At 37.9% G+C, this 17,580-nt stretch overlaps 1 protein-coding gene across 1 annotated transcript; it reads right to left on the reverse strand.

The window, feature by feature from the left end:
• Window positions 1-1,687: 1,687 nt before the first annotated feature.
• gnmt (glycine N-methyltransferase) lies at window positions 1,688-17,308 on the reverse strand. Its single transcript, XM_047157806.2, has 6 exons — window positions 16,982-17,308; window positions 6,802-6,929; window positions 6,574-6,687; window positions 6,359-6,501; window positions 4,372-4,496; window positions 1,688-3,606 (listed from the first exon to the last, which is right to left on the reverse strand). The coding sequence occupies exons 1-6, from the start codon at window positions 17,185-17,187 to the stop codon at window positions 3,435-3,437; spliced, it is 888 nt and encodes a 295-aa protein (XP_047013762.1). The 5' UTR covers window positions 17,188-17,308; the 3' UTR covers window positions 1,688-3,434.
• Window positions 17,309-17,580: the final 272 nt, after the last annotated feature.

A 17,580-nucleotide genomic window follows, 5' to 3' on the forward strand; every position in this document is an offset into this window, starting at 1 on the left:
TGTATTGCTTTTAACAGAAACTATAATGGTCCTTGTGGGTCGCTACTCGTAATGTGTTGGGTTCTATTGGTGGCATGTTTGTCTAGTGGAAACCAATACAAACCATTAAATCCTAATAGAATATGGCCCAAAACACACTAGTGGCTTTAATATTATTTGTAGTGGAAACCAGTAGAATTTCTGTAATGGTTTCTATTTTTTTTTCAGTGGGGACATCACTGACTGATTGAAACTTGTATACTGTATACTATATAATGTAAGTATATATTTATTAAAATCAGGGAGAAGAAAGCATACTGACATTCATACTGGGATTTTTACGTATTCTAATCAACAGAAAATATCACACACAAATATTAACGCAGCAATTTTATTAAAGTTCTGTAAAGCTTTGTAAGACTTTCCTTTAACTTGTCTATTATTTATAACCCCATCTCCGAATAAGTTTGGAGAGTATGTAAAATGCGCAAAAAAAAGTGTCATTTGAAAATTCAGTTCATCCTGTACTATATTATAAGCGCATTATTAACCCATTACTTGAGGTTTTACTTTGTGAATTAAATTTATTTTTGAAAGTATACACTCATTTCAAATCTGGTGACTGAAACACAGTCGACCGTTTACCACTGTATAACATCACCTTTTCTTTTAATAACACTTATTAAGCGTTTGGGTGTTGAAGACGCCTGTTGGTTAAGTTTAGTAAGTGGAATTTTCCCCCATTCATCCATTATGCCTTCGTTGCATAATTTTGCACTTCTTAATGCGCCACACATTCTCAATAGGAGACAGGTCAGGACTGCAAGCAGGCCATGCTAGCACCCGCCCTCTCTGCTTACGCAACCATGCGCTTGTAATCCGGGCAGAATGTGGTTTGGCGTTGTCCTGCTGTAGATGGCAGCATATGTTGCTCCAAAATGTGTACATATCTTTCTGCATTAATGATGACCTTACAGATGTGCAAGTTACCCATACCTTGATAGACTCTGGCTTTTGGACCTGACGCTGATGGTCCTTTTCCTCTTTGGCCCGGAGAACACGTCTATTTTGTCCAAAAACTATGTGAAATGTCGACTCGTCAGACCACAAAACAGGATTCCACTGTGCTACTGTCCATCTCAGATTAAATGGAGCCCAGATAAATTGGCAGCGCTTCTGGACAGTGTTGATGTATGGCTTCAGCTTTGCATAGTGAAGCCTTAACTTGCATCTGTGGATGCAGCGGCGTATGGTGTTGACTGACAATGGTTTACCAAAGTATTCCCGAGCCCATGTCAGGATATCCATTACAGACTCGTGACGGTTTTTAAGAAAGTTATGTCTGAGGGATCGGACATCACGCGCATTCAGAAGTGGCTTTCGGCCTTGCCCTTTACGCAATGAGATTTAACCCGATTCCTTGAATCGTTTAATTATATTGTGCACTGTAGAAGGTGAAATGCCCAAAATCTTACCGGTTTGTCTATGGGGAATGTTGTTCTCAAAGTGTTGGATTATTTACTGATACATCAGTTGGCAGATTGGCGAGCGTCGACCCATCCTTGCTCTGGAAGGACTAGGCCTTTTTTGGAGGCTCCTTATATACTATGATTAGACGATATACTATTAGTCCTAAATTGCCCCATCACAACTTTTTTTGGAACGTATTACATGCATCAATTTCAAAATAAAAACAAGTCAAAGAACATTTACAATTCACTTCTCTTTGTTTTTATTAGCATTTTCCTTACTGTCACAACTTTATCAAATTGGGGATGTACAAGTAATCTTTTAAAATATAATCAACAAAAGAAAAAATTACACACTGTTCACTGATTTAAAAGCATTTTGACAACAAGGTTGCTCTTTTCATATATTTTCAGCCAAAATGAAATCCTTCAGGATCCAAAAGCAGTTGCTGCCTTAACATAAACACTGGTGTAATGATATATGGTTACACTGCAATACTGGATACCAAATTTTTTATTTTTTTTTTTACCTACAAACAAACAGTACATTAGCAAGAACAATATTATACGGACACACGGCAATATATGTCTGAAACTACAAATGACCTTGAAAAGGTCCTAAAGTGATCTGGTAGCACATCACTCATTTCAGGTCACCTTAGGACAGTCAGTGGTTGTACAAATTCTACCTGAACTTTGCACTTTGGTGTTCCATGAAGACAAAGCAAACAAACATACAGAAATCAGCTAGTGAAACATTAAAAACATATCAACAAAAGGTTTGGATGAGAAAACATACATTTCAACATTTTTCTATAATGCACCTTGAAACATTTTCACATATACGCTCAGTCCAACAGATAGAGACTGTGAGCTTTGTAAAGACTGTCACAGTCTTAAAGGTTAACTCAACCCTGAAACATATTAAATATGTTTAGAAGGAAATATGTGTAATGCATTTGATATAGACGGTGCTGTATTTTTGTTAACCCTGTGAGAAGTTATTGATTGTCTGTCTCTCTTACGTCGCATTTTAATGGGTGAAGAGTTACGGCAGAGACTTTGGGAGGTGATCTGCTTTAACAGATGAGGACATGAGCAAGCCTAAAGCACTGCTGCATCACTATGTAGAGATTTAGGTAGAGATGAAGTGAAGTCTAAAAAGCTAAATCTCACTGGCCCCACTTTCAGTAGGTAAAGTAGGAAACATTTCAAATCGAATTTCAGAATTTCATTACAACATTCAGTAAATTAAAGTCAGTCATGGTGGCATTTTCCTTTGAAGGTCACTGTTTTAAAAAAATATATATCTATACAGACTTTGTCCTTATCGAGACTACATGGAGTAATCTGGCTCAGTCTGGTAATGAGAAGAGTTCAGCAAGGACTTTTTAAACAAAAGATGGCTATCGGTAAAGCTGGATAAAAAGCAAAGTAAAGAGTAGGCCAGTTATATTTGTAAAAAAAATTTCCTAGTTCATTTAAACGAGTATACTAGGCACGACTTTGTTCCTTTTGTCAGCTTCAGTTTAAGGCATGTGGTTGGGGTTTAAAATTTTGCAAAGCGCATCTACGTATTTAAAATGAAAACAAGATTGTAAAAGTTTAGGATTATAGAAATCGTTTTAAGTTAGAAATTCCTAACACAGCTAAGCATTAACCTTACGTCCAGTTGACAAATCAGAACTTCATGCTGTTGGGCGAGTAAAATGATGGACAAAATATTCAGTGGCACACACTCACACACTCCATGGTGAATAAGCATTTAAGCCCCAGCAGTCTTTGGGTTTAACACATTCTGGTATGAAGTGATCAACTGCAGCATTGTGTTGTGTCTTCAGCTCTGCCTTTGTTGTTGTGGAAGGCTTTCAAGGTCTGATCTCCATAAAACAACAGCAAATGAAGCAGAAATAATGCACATGAAGCAAAAGTACAGATAAAATTAAAATGAATTGGGTCATAAAGGTTTGGGTCATAAAGATTGCCTTAAGCAGTCTTTTCAACAACGTGGATGAAGTAACAAGGAGCTTCTCCTTGTCCTGGAGTACAGTGCTTGAAATCACCAAATACATCCTGCTTGCACTTTCCAAAGAACGCTGCGTTCAACAGTCCCTTGAAGCTCTCCAGCCGGTGCGGGTAATATGACAAGCGGAATTTACTGTAAGACAGAAAAAGGAAATTAGGAGCTACTTCCTCATATTATAAATCACGAGATGTGTAGGATTACTAAAGAAATGCCAGCAAAAGTGAATCATTATTCAACAGTCATCAGCATTAACATGTAAATGTAGGATGTTTCACTGTTATTTCTAATACCACTATTAACATTACTGAGCTGCAAGTGCAGCTTAATTCAGTAATTTCACTGTGCAAATACTCATAAGTGAATCAGAGTGTATCAAAATGTATACTTTTGGTTCATTTGGCATTTGGTTCGGTTTCACCCTGCACATAATTAAACAAACCAAGAAGCGGGGGAAAATACTGAGGGGAATGTAGGGCTTAAAACATACTCATAAAACTCTCATTCATTGTATACAACTATGGAAAATTATTAGAGAATTATATAAAAATTGGTTTAAAAAACATTGTGCATCATATTTATTATGACACATCACTGAACACAAATGTGAACTCTGAACCACATCGCATGGTGTACAGAGGAATTAACCAACCCTTTCAGAAAGTATATGGCCCCAGTGCTTGGCCCCCTATTAATAATAATAATAATAATAACAATAATAATATCAGATACAATAGGGCCCTTCTCACCCTTGGTGCTTGGGTTCTAATAAGAGGAAAATGCATCAGCATTCAACTAAAATGGACATGTGTGAAACAAGTCACTGGGCAGGAAAATCTCTAAACTATGCTACACTCTGGTTCTCAAGATCTGGAGTTCAGCTCCTTTAGTTTACAGTACCTTGTCTCAGCTGCTTTCTGTGATCCTTCAGGTTGTGGGATCTCCAGCGTGTAGTCCAGCGTCACCATGGTGGGCTTGTTGTTCACCCAGAGTACAGATGTGTCGATCTCTTGTTTCAAATCACTCTAGAGTACAAACAGCAGTAGAGACATAAAAAAGAAAAGCTTTTGTATCAGAAATTATTCTAAACAGTGGTGAAGGTTGTGTACTAGTGTCTTTAATGTTGCAAATTTAAATCCCATAACCCATGAACACCTCCTGGCTTGGACTCCATTCTGTCTCATGGGGAAGTTATGGCTTTGGATGAAAGCATATCCCTAGTGATTCAATTCAAGCTGTTACACAAACACGTGCTAGACAAGTCTGTAATTATAGGCGTTATGTGCCCAGATTTGTCTCCACTTTTTGAAAGTGTACTCTGTTAATTGAGAAATGCCCAATGGGTCATGCTATTATAGTACAATCATCAATGGTGAGGTGTTGTGAAGCAGGCTGATGTGAAGCAGAGTTACTCTTACCACATCATAATGCACTTGTTCTAAAACTTTAGCATTTATTTAGTAACAACTAACAGCAGGGACATGTATAGTGCATGCTCCACATGAATGGACTTCAAACATGAACAAAGATAAATGTATAATTGTTAATTACACAGTAATGTGTAATTAATCTCCACATCTCTGTGTAATGTTTTTTAAGGAGTCTCCAGTGGCAGCACTTCGTGGCAGCGCTTCGTGTGGTAAACATTTTCCAACACAGGACAGTCTTCAGAATTTTCTGTTTTTGAGTTCTCAATAATTTGACAAGCTGTGTTTTTCTGACTTATTAAAACAAGGCATGTGAGGGGATGACCTTTTATAGCTGATAAGTAGCAACGGGAGCTAACTTGCTTTGCGAATAATCCACAACATAAATGTAAGTATAAGCAAATAAAATAATGCCGTGTTTTTCTTTAATACATTTTTTAAAAAATCACGAGAACCTTATGTCTTGGACTTGCTTGCTGAAATATGTTAATTTCTCTCTCTTGGACCCACAGATGGTTGTCGGGTTTTAAACTCTTGATCTTCGTCTTCCATTGTTGCGTTACTCACATACATACACTGATTTGTAACAAAGGGTGACAGGATAAATAATCTGTGTCCGAAAATATTTAGCTGTATGTTACTGGCTCAAATCTGACAGGCTTAGACTCTAAGCTTAGAAATAAAGTGAGTTTGTGTGCTTTAAATATAATATGCAGTACTGTGCAATAGTCTTAGGCACATGCAAAGAAATGCTGTAGAGCCTTCAAACATAATGAAATTAAATGTTTCTACATAAAATAAAATACTATAAAGAGCAGTAAACAGAAATAAATGAAACAAAGTCGATATTTGGTGTGACGACCTTTTGCTTTAAAAGTTTTTTGTAGTAGTCTCCGGTACAATTTATAAGGAAATGAGTTGCAAGTTTTACTGAACTTGCAGAACCAGACACGGTTCTTCTGGAGACTTTGACTTTCACACTTCCTTCTCATTTTTGCAGCAAAACCCAGCAGCCTTCATTGTGTTTTTGACTGATTTTTGAGTGACTCGATAATGTACAAGTCATAAAAGAAAAATGTATAGGAAATTCTGTACAAAAAATAAATAAATAAATAAGAGTGCCTAAAACTTTTGCACAGTACTGTAAATGTAGCTATAAACAGATATGAAGTGCTTTTTATGTAATTAATATTAAATAAATAAATAAAAAAGTCCGATGGCACTGTTTTATACTTGGGAAATGTTGTTATTGGAAAAAAATAAATAAATAATCAACTTCGGGGCCACATCACACCACCCTGACATTGATTACTTCCTATAACAGCAGGCTCAGTCGTGTTTTATTCCTTCCATACAGGCCTACTCATACGTTATACCCGCAGACATGGAAAGGTGTACGCTTCTTCGGGTTCATACAAGGATCATTTTGGTGGAGATGACATTTCTTAACCATGGAATACCTGGTAATAAATGTTCTTGCCTGCCGGAGCTTTGCCTGTCTCAATGATGTAGTCGTAGTTACGGTGATCGATAATCATGATTCCTCCAATTTTCACCATGCTGGCTATGTTCTGCAGGGCCAGTTTTTGATCACTCTGATCCCCTGGAAGATATTCAATCGGTCAATATATCTACAACCAATAATAAGCTCAATTAAAACATGAATATGCTTTACCTTTAAAATCCGGTAAATGAGCAAAGGAGTTTCCCAGGCAGATAGCTGCATCGAATCCGTCTCCTGGCTTCTGAATATCATCGGCTAGCGTAAGCCAGTTAGCCTCTTCAATTACTGTGAGGGGAAGATGAACCACATAGGAATAATCGGTTAAACAAAGTCAACGAAACACAGAGTCATTTACAGGACTGCATGTGGTTCCATGCTATATTAGGATACTTTTCTCACCCCAATTATCAAACGCTGACTCTTTCCTCCTCTCCCATCTTTCCTTGAGTGCATGCTTCAGCATCTTATCACTGGCATCTACACTGACCACCTTGAATCCCTCCTCCAGCAGCATGATTGAGTCCACACTGCGAAAAGAAGTGATTTAAGCAACAGCAACTAGAGGCTAGTGATATCTGGAGTTTAGTCTGGGATAAGATCTACATCATCTTCCTTCGATGTAAATGAAGACGTCATGTGACCGAGTTAGTGTTACCAACCCGATGATGATTATTTTTCTGTAACAGCACATGCCAAAGTGTTTGATTCTCCTATACCACAGTAATTTGCCAACAATTACATCAAATGAAACTATAAACAGATAAAAGTATGCCATGTTGTTCTTTAATAAATATTTTTTTTTTAAATCACACCACCCCATTTTTGATCATTTTCCTAGAATAGCACTCTGGTCGTGTTTCATTCATTATGACATTTTATGAAAAACAGCTCTCAGAGGTTCTCTGTGTATAATGCAATACTGAACATTGCATCAGAGTGTTAGTTATAGCTGGATTCTGCTAAAGTCGCTTCATGTTTGATTTGGTTTAGTCTAGTGAGGAACTGCCAGAGTTCAATGTAAAATCTTTAGGCATATTTTGGGTAAGACTTCACAAGAACCTTATGTCTTGGACTTGCTTGCTGAAATATGTTTATTTCTCTCTCTCAGACCCACAGATGGTTGTCGGGATTTAAACTGTTGATCTTCGTCTTCCATTGTTGCGTTACTCACATACATACACTGATTTGTAGCAAAGGGTGACAGGATAGATAATCTGTGTCCGAAAATATTTTGCTGTACGTTACTGTCTCAAATCTGACAGGGTTAGATTCTAAGCTTGCAAACGAAGTGAGGTTGCATGCTTAAATATAATATAAAAGATTTCAGCATCACATGGGAGGCAACTGATTTCTGGACTTCAGTCTCAGAGAAGATCTACATCTTATCTTATCCTGCGATGTTCATGAAGACGCCCTTTGCATCATGTCACATGACCGTGTTAGTGTTACCAACCCAAAGTCGATTATTTTTCTGTAACAGCACATACCAAAAGTGTTTCATTATTCATTTATCATCAATTCAAGTCCAGTAGTTCCATTTAATTATGTGCAATATCTGCAAAACCCAAGTTAGCTCTTATCAGTTAATGTATTGCAGCTATAAACAGTCTTTCCTCACTATCCTTTCTTTTTTTCCCCTCTCTCTTTTGAAGTCTTGAAGGCACAAAAATGCAGTTTGACATCTTAACAAGAAACTGGAAAGCAGAAAGCTCTCTGTCCTGAAGACTCTCCCATACTGTAAATACTTACTGACCAAGTTCTGAAACTGGAGACTCCTTGCATGAATGTTAAATAAACATCTCCTGAAAGAATGCTTCATTATATGAATGACTGTTTATATGTTTTCCTTTCTTAAATAACAAATTTATTGTTAACCTTAAACACTTTCAGTGATAAAAGTTCATGTATAAATTGTTACTATAGAAACAATAACATATTGGAACATGTGTATTAATATTAACCTGATTTGCTTTACAGCTGGAACTCTGGTCAGAGCTGCTTGTATAGAAAATTGTAATACTGAGCCTAATAAATGTGTACTATGGGTGCCATGGAATGTATTTACTTTTTAATGGGGTCTGCAAAATATTTTAAGGAATGTGGACACAGATGAAATGCTTTTCTATCAAGGAACGTCATGTATCTGTGGCCTGGGAATGTAGGAATCCAAAAACAACCCTGATAACCAAGTCGTCCTGGACCACAAAAGTGCGGCATGTTTAAATTTGCACATTTAAACATCAATAAAGCAGTTAAAATTTTTAGTTCAACAATGAAATTAAATGCCGTGCAAAACTAAGTGCTCTCTGTATCATACATCCAGTTCACTAAAGAATGGAGAAACTGTTCTGTCCACCAGTTATTGCATCAGCCTCCTTACATATCAGTTAAACCTTGAATATTGGACCAGTTGCGATATTTTAGTTAAATAATGATCAACTGACCTCAAGAAAGGTTCAACATACAAAGTCTCAGACATACCGTACACTGAGCTTTTAATATGGAACGTAGCAATAGTGCCATGTAGGCATTGGTAGCATGTTAATTGCTTAAGCTCATATGCATTGGATAGACGGCGTTTATCAAACTTTAAAATTGAACTAACTGACCTTTCCAGTCTTCAAATCTGTCAAAAATAATAAAAGTTTAGAAGACAAATAGGACAGTTTTCATCTGAGAAGCAAAAACTTCTATTTATGGGATACAAGAGGAGTGATAGTATCCTGAAGTGTCAAAAAAACTATGATGCATGTGGAATATTGCAATCCATTACATAACCAATTATTGGTACATACCTACCCTGCTGAACAAAAAACCCCTCATAGAATTTATAATGGTTTCAATGGTTATAATGAGAACTGTATTGGTTTTAATGGAAACTGACAGAGTCCCTGTGGGTCTCTACTGGTAATCTGTTGCCTTCTACTGGTGGCATGTTATGTCTAATCAATACCACTGAGGACCAATAATGGTAATGGTTTTAATGGTTAGCTGATGGTTTGTAACGGTATTTGTAGTGGAACCCATTCAAATTTCTGTCATGGTTTCTATTGGGTTTTTTTTTTTCTTCAGCAGGGTGATCAGCAGTGTCTCGTGACCATAGATCTGGGTGGGGAAGGCCGATGTAAATAATGACATAACCTTAAACAAAATTATGGTGAGTTGCAATCACACTTGAGTTATGCTATAGGTTTCTATCTAGTGAATTTTTTGAGTATCTCTATAACAAGCAGTTGACAACCAACCTACAGTTATCCAGTGTACAATCTAGCAGCTTGTTTTGAGCTGTCTTGGACATACCTTTGTTCAGCTGTGGTAACAACCTCAACAAGGTAATACCATTAACCAGCGTTTACAGGTTTCAGCAAAATTTCTTGCACAACTATAGCTAAAACTATCTTGAAAATCTGGGGTATTTGAATTTTTTTTTTTTTTTCTCAGACTTTTAGTGTAAAAACAAGAATTTCAAATATATTTCTGGTGTGCGTTTTTTTTTTTTTCACGCCATAATCCCCCTTTCTCTGTCTCGCAATCTTTGCAATATATCCAGCAATAGGAATGGGTCTGTACATCACAGACACACTGTCTGCCATTTTGCAGAAAGTAATCAAATTTAATTCAGATTATTTGCCGTAAAACATATCTTGGCACCCCCAGAGTTTATTTTAACCCAGCCCAATCTGGCAACCCTGCCATTAACTGTCCTGTTCGCTCTTCCTCCTCCTCCACTGAAAATGTTCATAAAGTGAGCAAGAAAAATGCTGCCCATATGGATCTCTATTAGTGCTTGTTGCAGTGCCCAATTTTAACTAGACATCACTAGATGTAATAACGCTATGGAAGCGAAGTGGGGAAGTACGCATGCTGCCCCGCGATTGCGCAACATAAAAAAAAAATCAGCTTATGTCTGTCAAATAGCACCATTTTTTATATCGCTAGTCACTCAAAAGAGGTAATTAGTCATTCAAAAGATTTTTTACATATATGGAGTTGAATGAGGGCTTTGTGCAGATTAGTATTTGTTAAATGGCTGATATAAACAGTGGCTCTGCTCCTGATTCCCTAATGGACGAGCCACTGCCTATACCACCGATATGCTTATATAAATCTGAAGATAAATGTAAACTGTGAATATGTACGTGGTTCACTTAGCTAAATATCATGCCATAAACAACTCTATGTAGTAAACTCAAATCCAAACACTGTTAAAGCTTTTCTTGGTAAAGAAATGGGAATTGTGAATGAGAGAATTATAGCAGTATGAATATGGGTAAGAGGTGCCTGGTGTGCTGAATAAACAGTGTGTGTGGGTGTGTATGTGTACGTTGCCATTTAAACAGCTGCTGTACTTGTAACTGTACAAGTACAAGTTATTATTAGATGAGGTTAGTGTGTCACTGTTTCACTGGCAGAGAGGGTAAAGTTCAACAAACCTGAGCTGTAGCAAATCTATAAAGCGACTTCATCCTCTCACTGAAAAAATAGATTAGTTTTTTTTAGATACACATTATGAGTGATACACTTCTCCTCCTTATACCTCCAGAAACATACTGACAATTTAAGGTATGTAAACGTATAATACACTTTGTATAACTAAGCAAAGTTCACTCGTACTGATATCATTTGACGTAGACAGCACTGTCCATGATGGAACAAGGAAGTAAAAATAAATGCACTCACTGATTAAAATAAAAATGAAGAGTGTTAATCCAGTCGAAACCCATTTCAGGTCAGGCTAAAACATTTCTATAACACGGGATTGTATATCTTGCTGTTTGTTTTTTATTATTAAAGTTAATTTCATATTTCATATTCACGAAATTGTAGCGTTAAAGGAAGCCACAAACATATTTGCCTTCGGTTGATTAAAGCCAGGCAATATTTTAGAAAAACTAGAAATCATAATAATTACAACATAATAGTGTAATACAGCAGCCCATGTGAGAAATTAATTTATACTACAGCAATATATACAGCAATGTTGAATTCTCAAATCTGACAGTTCCTTCCAAAAGGGAAATCAGAGGTGTGTATTAATGCATTAATACATGATCTTTTCTATAGTAACAATGAACACAGGGATATATATGGCAGACTCCCAACACAAACAAACAGATTAAAAAATAAATAAATAATTTTTTTTAAAAAAAAACAGAGTTTGCTTGTTGTGCACTTTGCAACAGGCAGAACTAAAGCCGTGACTTGCTTTTTCCACCATGGGAAAGTATTTGGAGGGCGTTGCTGTTATCATGACAAGCTGCTTGTTTTGCACTTGGAGAAAGTGAAAGTGAAAACATGAACTCTCCAGATGCACTTCAGTATTAACTGTAACTATAAACGGATGACAAACATGATGTTATTCTTTTTAATGCTAATAAACCACTTCAGGATGTTCATTAATATTGTATTTTATATGAATTAAATATTTTCAGACATCCTCAGAACTGTCACCACCTTTCACCCCAGTAGCAATAATCCTGCCAATGGTATCTTTCTTCCTGAAAGACTGGCGTTCATATTGGGAGAAAAAAAAAAAAATCAAAAGCTTTTTGTTCCCCTTATATCTCATATTTCATAGATTTTTTGTTAAGCTGTTGTCCAAAATCAAGTTCCTAACACATTTGTACCAAGTGGTCAATACATCTGTCTGATTCATTTAAGTGTTAAAAAATGAACAGAGAATGACATGACATGAATTTTTTTTTTTATTCTTCTTTTTCCTATAAAATAATTTTATAAATACATGACATTCATCACCCTTAGCTACAATATTCTTTACGTGAATACACTTTCACGGCATCAAATAAAATTCCTATAAGGCAATTTTGCCTCCCAATATCTAGAAATGTCAGGTGGTGTAACCGCCCAACCATACTTTAAGCTTACATTAATTATTAAAAAGTGTCATTTACTCACATAAAATTCTAAATAAAAGCTTGGCATGATTCTATATCCGAAACAGCAGAGTACCTCGCCAAAAGTAGAGGAAGCTAACGTCTAATAGTGACACCAATTTTATTGTGTATTACCGATACATAATTTATGGTAAGGCCTACATTTCATCCTTGTACAAAAAGGAATAGTTGGCAAGTTTTATTTCCTTTTAAATCACCACTACCCATAACAGTATTGCTTTCATTATCAAAAAGTGGAAGTGTGAAGGAAAAATACTTTTTTTCTTTTAACTTCCAGTAAGTCAACTGACCAAAGCAGAATAGCAGATGCTGAGGCAGCAGTGAGACACCAGCAAAAACACAGGGAAAGGAAAAGGGCCAAACAGGAAATGGACTCTGCTGAGAAAAAAAAAACCTTCAAAACTAATAAAATTATGAAAGGTAAAAGAAAGAAAACAAATCAACAAAAATACAAGTAAAAAGAATAAAATCAATGAGTGGAAAGAAACTGGCCCAGCCGAAAGAATAAGAGTTGCTGACTTCTTCTGCTGAGATGAAAATAGACACCTACCATCAGGGGAAAAAAGATACTGTAGCTAAAAACACGAACACGCAGCAAAGACGTGCTAATTAGACCCTTCAGTGAACTTCACAATCAAATTAACTCTTAAGTGCAAAACCTTAGATTGAAGACTGCCCCTGGTACGCAAGACAACTGAACCCATCAAATATGAACACTGCAACCTGAAAAGCATTCGTATTATCATCTGAGATTGCAAGTTCAGGTCCCGATGATGCCACAGCCATCCATGGCCAGGAGGCAAGAGCACGAAATTGTTCTCTGGGTGGGAGGGATGGCAAACTCTCTTTCCTCTGTCAATCAGTGAAACTAACCAAACGTAGGCATCTTGTGAGCTCATGTATGTGAAAGAAGGCAGACAGCGCTTACCTCCATGTGTTACTGCATGATCACCAGTTCAAAAAGATGCAATTGGCTGGCTTCACGTGTCTCAACGTGTTAGCTTTTATCCTCCCTGGTTGGTAGCTGTTGTATGATAGGGGGCTGGGAATTGGCACATGACAAAATTTTTGTAGGGAAAAATAGAAACGCTCCAGGGAGGGAGCCATTGTAACAAGAATCGTCGCAAGAATGGTCCAGTGAATGTAAATCAAAAAGGGCAAAACTGTGACTGATGTGTTGCATGTCATCTCAGAGCCAGAGTCCATAAATTCACTTCACGCAAAGTGAGCAGAATTTCCCAAAAAAAACCAACGTATTTGTTTTATTGCATTTTGTGTCACAATTTTATATCTGGTTTTCTGGTAAAATATGTCTTTATTTCCTTATATATATATATATATATATATATATATATATATATATATATATATATATATATATATACACACACATACACACACACACACACACACATTTTCATATTAGTTTGTATAGATAGGTCACTTGACTTTGGCAGCAGAAAATAATGGCAATAAATCATAAGGCAATAAATTCATTTCATAGCAGCCAATGAATGCAATCAACTACTTGGAGTATCTCTATACCGACAGACAGACAGACAAACAAAGACTAACAGATATGTGCATACTTGATTGATCCCTGGGGGATTTTTTTTTTGTCACAGCAAATTACAGGTTACAGTGTACATAAGTCCACCACCAACACCATTTGTCTTGGCCACATCAAGCTCCAGATTGTTCTTTTCAGACCACTTTACCAAGCTGTCAATCACAGCTCTATACTCCAATTCCTGACAGACATCACAGACACACACCCCTACAGTCGAGTCTTCAGATAAATTTCTGCACGTGGCACGTACCACAGTCGTACTTAAAATCTGAGGTACATAGTGATAACAAGAAAGGAGGCAGGACTATCCCTTGTGGGGCTCCTGTGCTGTTGACCAGCTGGTTCTAAGATTGTGACCCTTAAAATGCTGCCAGAGATGTTAAAATGGGAGTAAAACCCTTTGCAGCAGAGAGATAATGGCATCATCTACACTCACTTGATGTTGACGTTGCCGACTTGGCAAACTGCAGGGGGTCCAGTGATGAGCCAAATGTAGGGCTGGGTTAATCAAGAATCAACCTCTCCTGTATGGAATGCCATTTTAGTCAATAAATAAATAAATAAATAAATATGCCTATGATATAAAAGATTTTTTTAAAAAGAGCAAATGCACCAATAAATATACTACCAGGCCAAAAAAGGCCACTGTTTGGATTTAAATAAGCAAATACATATCGGATCATTATTGCAGTGATTAATATGTTTCAGATGGCAAAAATTATTTTAACCCTAACTGATGCAGCATGTAGCTTCACATGTTGGAAGACTTATCCCTTGGTCGTGAAAAAGATTTACTGCATTTCAGAAGGGGCAAATCAATGGCCTGCTTCAAGCAAAGAAAACAACTAAGGAGATTGCTGAAATCCCTGGAATTGGGTTAACTGTCCAATGCATTATTAAAACCAGGAAGGAGAATGGTGAACTGTCAACTTTGCAGAAGAAATGTGGTCAGAAAAAAATCTTGAATTATCATGGTCAGAGATCTTTAAAACGCTTGGTGAAGTCACATCGTTAAAAAAACAAAACAAAAAAAAAAACAACCTCATATACACATGTCTATGTTTAATAGTGAAAGTAATAGTATTTCCACATACACAATGCTAATCGGGGGAAAAAACCCACTTCAATTTGCTAGGGAGCATAAAGATTAGACTGTGGAGCAATGAAAAAAGGTCATGTGGTCTGATGAATCCAGATTTACCAATGGGCATGTCAGGTTAAGAAGGGAACCGCATAAAGTGATGCACCCATCATGCATCGTGTCTACATGTTATGATCTGGGGTTGGCTCAGTTGGTCAGGTCTAGGCTCAGCAACATTATGCGGCGATAAAATGAAGTACCTGAATGTACGGAATGACCAGGTTATGCTGTAGACAGCACCCCAGACCTCCTCACCCAACAACAGTGCCTGATTTCACTAATGCTCTTGGCTGAATGAGCAAATCCCCAAAGCCAAACTCCAAAATCTAATAGAAAGCCTTCCCAGAAGAGTGGAGAGAGAACTTAATCTGGAACTATGCAGATGACCATCCTTTCCTTCCCTCCCTCAGATCCTCTTTTTTCTGCTCAGATCTCAGCATGTATGGTGGACATCTCATCATGGAAACTTAATCAAAGCAAAACTGAACTACTGTTCATCCCAGCTGATTCATCACCATGTCAGTATCTTGTGATCTCCCTGGACAACTCACTGATCCCACCTTCGGTTACTGCGCGCAACTTTGGGGTAACCATGGACAATCAACTGTCCTTTTCCTCTCACATTGCTATCTGACACGCTCATGTCGATTTCTCCCTTACAACATCACAAGGATTCGTCCATTTCTAACAATACAGGCCACTCAGGTGCTGATTCAGTCTCATGCCATTTCGAGACTGAACTACTACAACTCACTCCTGGCCAGTCTTCCTCTGAGCGCCATCCGACCTCTGCAACTGATTAGAAATGCAGCTGCTCGACTTGTTTTCAACCTTCCTAAGTTCTCCCACACTACCCCATTGCTACGCTCTCTTCACTGGCTTCCCGTAGCCGCCGGCATAAGATTTAAAATTCTGATACTCACCTACAAAGCTAAAAATGGACCAGAACCCACTTACCTCAAATCACTTATCACACCCCGCACTGCCCCACGCTCCCTCCAAACCTGTAGCACCGCTCGACTCTTGCCACCATCTCTCAGGGTACAAGGAAGGCATGCATCAAGACTTTTCTCTGTTCTTGCACCTAGGTGGTGGAATGAACTTCCCCTAGATGTCCGAACAGCTGAGTCACCGGTGGTCTTCAAACGACGTCTCAAGACCTACCTCTTCCTAAAATACTTAAATTAGCACTTTTCATGAAAAAAAAAAATCATCATTCTGTATTTTTTTTTTTTTTACTATATTTCCTCCCAACAGAGTTTTAAGACTGATGGTATTCTTAGTCCGTGACCCAGTGAACCAGTATCGGGATGTATTTATTGATAGAGACTTCAAAGCACTTCTGTAAGTCGCTCTGGATAAGGGCGTCCGCCAAACACCGTAAATGTAAATGTAACATCATGCACGTGAATGTGAAGGTTAAACTTTTGCCCATATAGTGTATGTCATAGCAGTGAAAACAACAAACTATGCAGGAGCAGTCTAGGAGCAGGAAAATGCACATACTTGTAACACACAAGACCAGAACAGGATTTTCAGGATCTAAAGTGTAGACCATACAATTTTCAGTGAATAAGGCTCTGGACTTCTGATCATGAGGTTGCAAGTCCATGGTCAGGTCCTACAGCAAGGCCATGAACCCTCTCTGCTCCAGGGGTGCTGTGTCATGGCTTTGACCCCAACTTCCTGACAAGTTGAGGTATGCGAGGAACAGAATTTCACTGTATACAGTATGTGACATCAAATGTTTTCTTCTTTCCTGCTGCATTATATTGCATTGTAGATCTCCTTAGAGAACTGGTCAGTTTAGTTGTTAATTAAATTCAATTCTATTTTTAACATGGTTGCATCAACAACATGCAGAGCAAGCACAATATGTGGAAATCCCCTACTCTGAGCTTTTAATGTGTCTTTCTGATCTGTGTGAGTGTGTGTGTGTGTGTCAGGAATTACCCCGTGCCGCAAGCAACATCCAGCACCGTCTTACAGCCGTGTTGTCTGAGCAGAGACACCACCCAGCTGCGGTACTCCTCCGTGCGGCTCTTCGTGTTTCCGATGTACAGCTGCCAGACTCTGGCTGCTTTCCCGTCCGCGTACTGGTCCGGCAGGCCGACGGCGGCTACACCGAGAGAGCGTGTACGGTAGATACTGTCCACCATCCTGCCTCTATACTACACTAACTGGGCTTGTGATATAACCGAATAATCAAATATATTCACACAACTCGCCTATTTCGTATTCTCTCAACCTAGAGCACACACACGAACGCTGCAGTGTCTGGCTGTTATTATTTATATACGGAAGCGAACTCACAGGAAGAACTTTGAACCAATCAGATTCGAGTGTTCACTCACGCCTACATTTTTATTGGTTAGAAGGCCGCAGTGACGTTTATAAGGGAACGTGGCTCCGCCTTATTTGCTGCTCCATCGTATTTATAGGTAGCTAAGCAACACGTGCAGTTATTAGACCAATAAACAGCCGTAATAAACATCTACGTTGTACCAAAATAGTTATATTGGGGCCGGGGGGATTTTACATTAAATCTAAAT

Source organism: Ictalurus punctatus, chromosome 9 (assembly GCF_001660625.3).
Source record: "Ictalurus punctatus breed USDA103 chromosome 9, Coco_2.0, whole genome shotgun sequence".
NCBI classification, from domain to species: Eukaryota; Metazoa; Chordata; class Actinopteri; order Siluriformes; family Ictaluridae; genus Ictalurus; species Ictalurus punctatus.

Coding starts and splice junctions, on each gene's coding strand:
- gnmt (XM_047157806.2), bottom strand. CDS start 17,187: ATGGTGGACAGTATCTACCGTACACGCTCTCTCGGTGTAGCCGCCGTC. Junction 6,930..16,981: donor GATGTTGCTTGCGGCACGGG/GTAATTCCTGAC, acceptor TTCTTTTCGCAG/TGTGGACTCAATCATGCTGC. Junction 3,607..4,371: donor CAGAAAGCAGCTGAGACAAG/GTACTGTAAACT, acceptor TCTGTCTTACAG/TAAATTCCGCTTGTCATATT.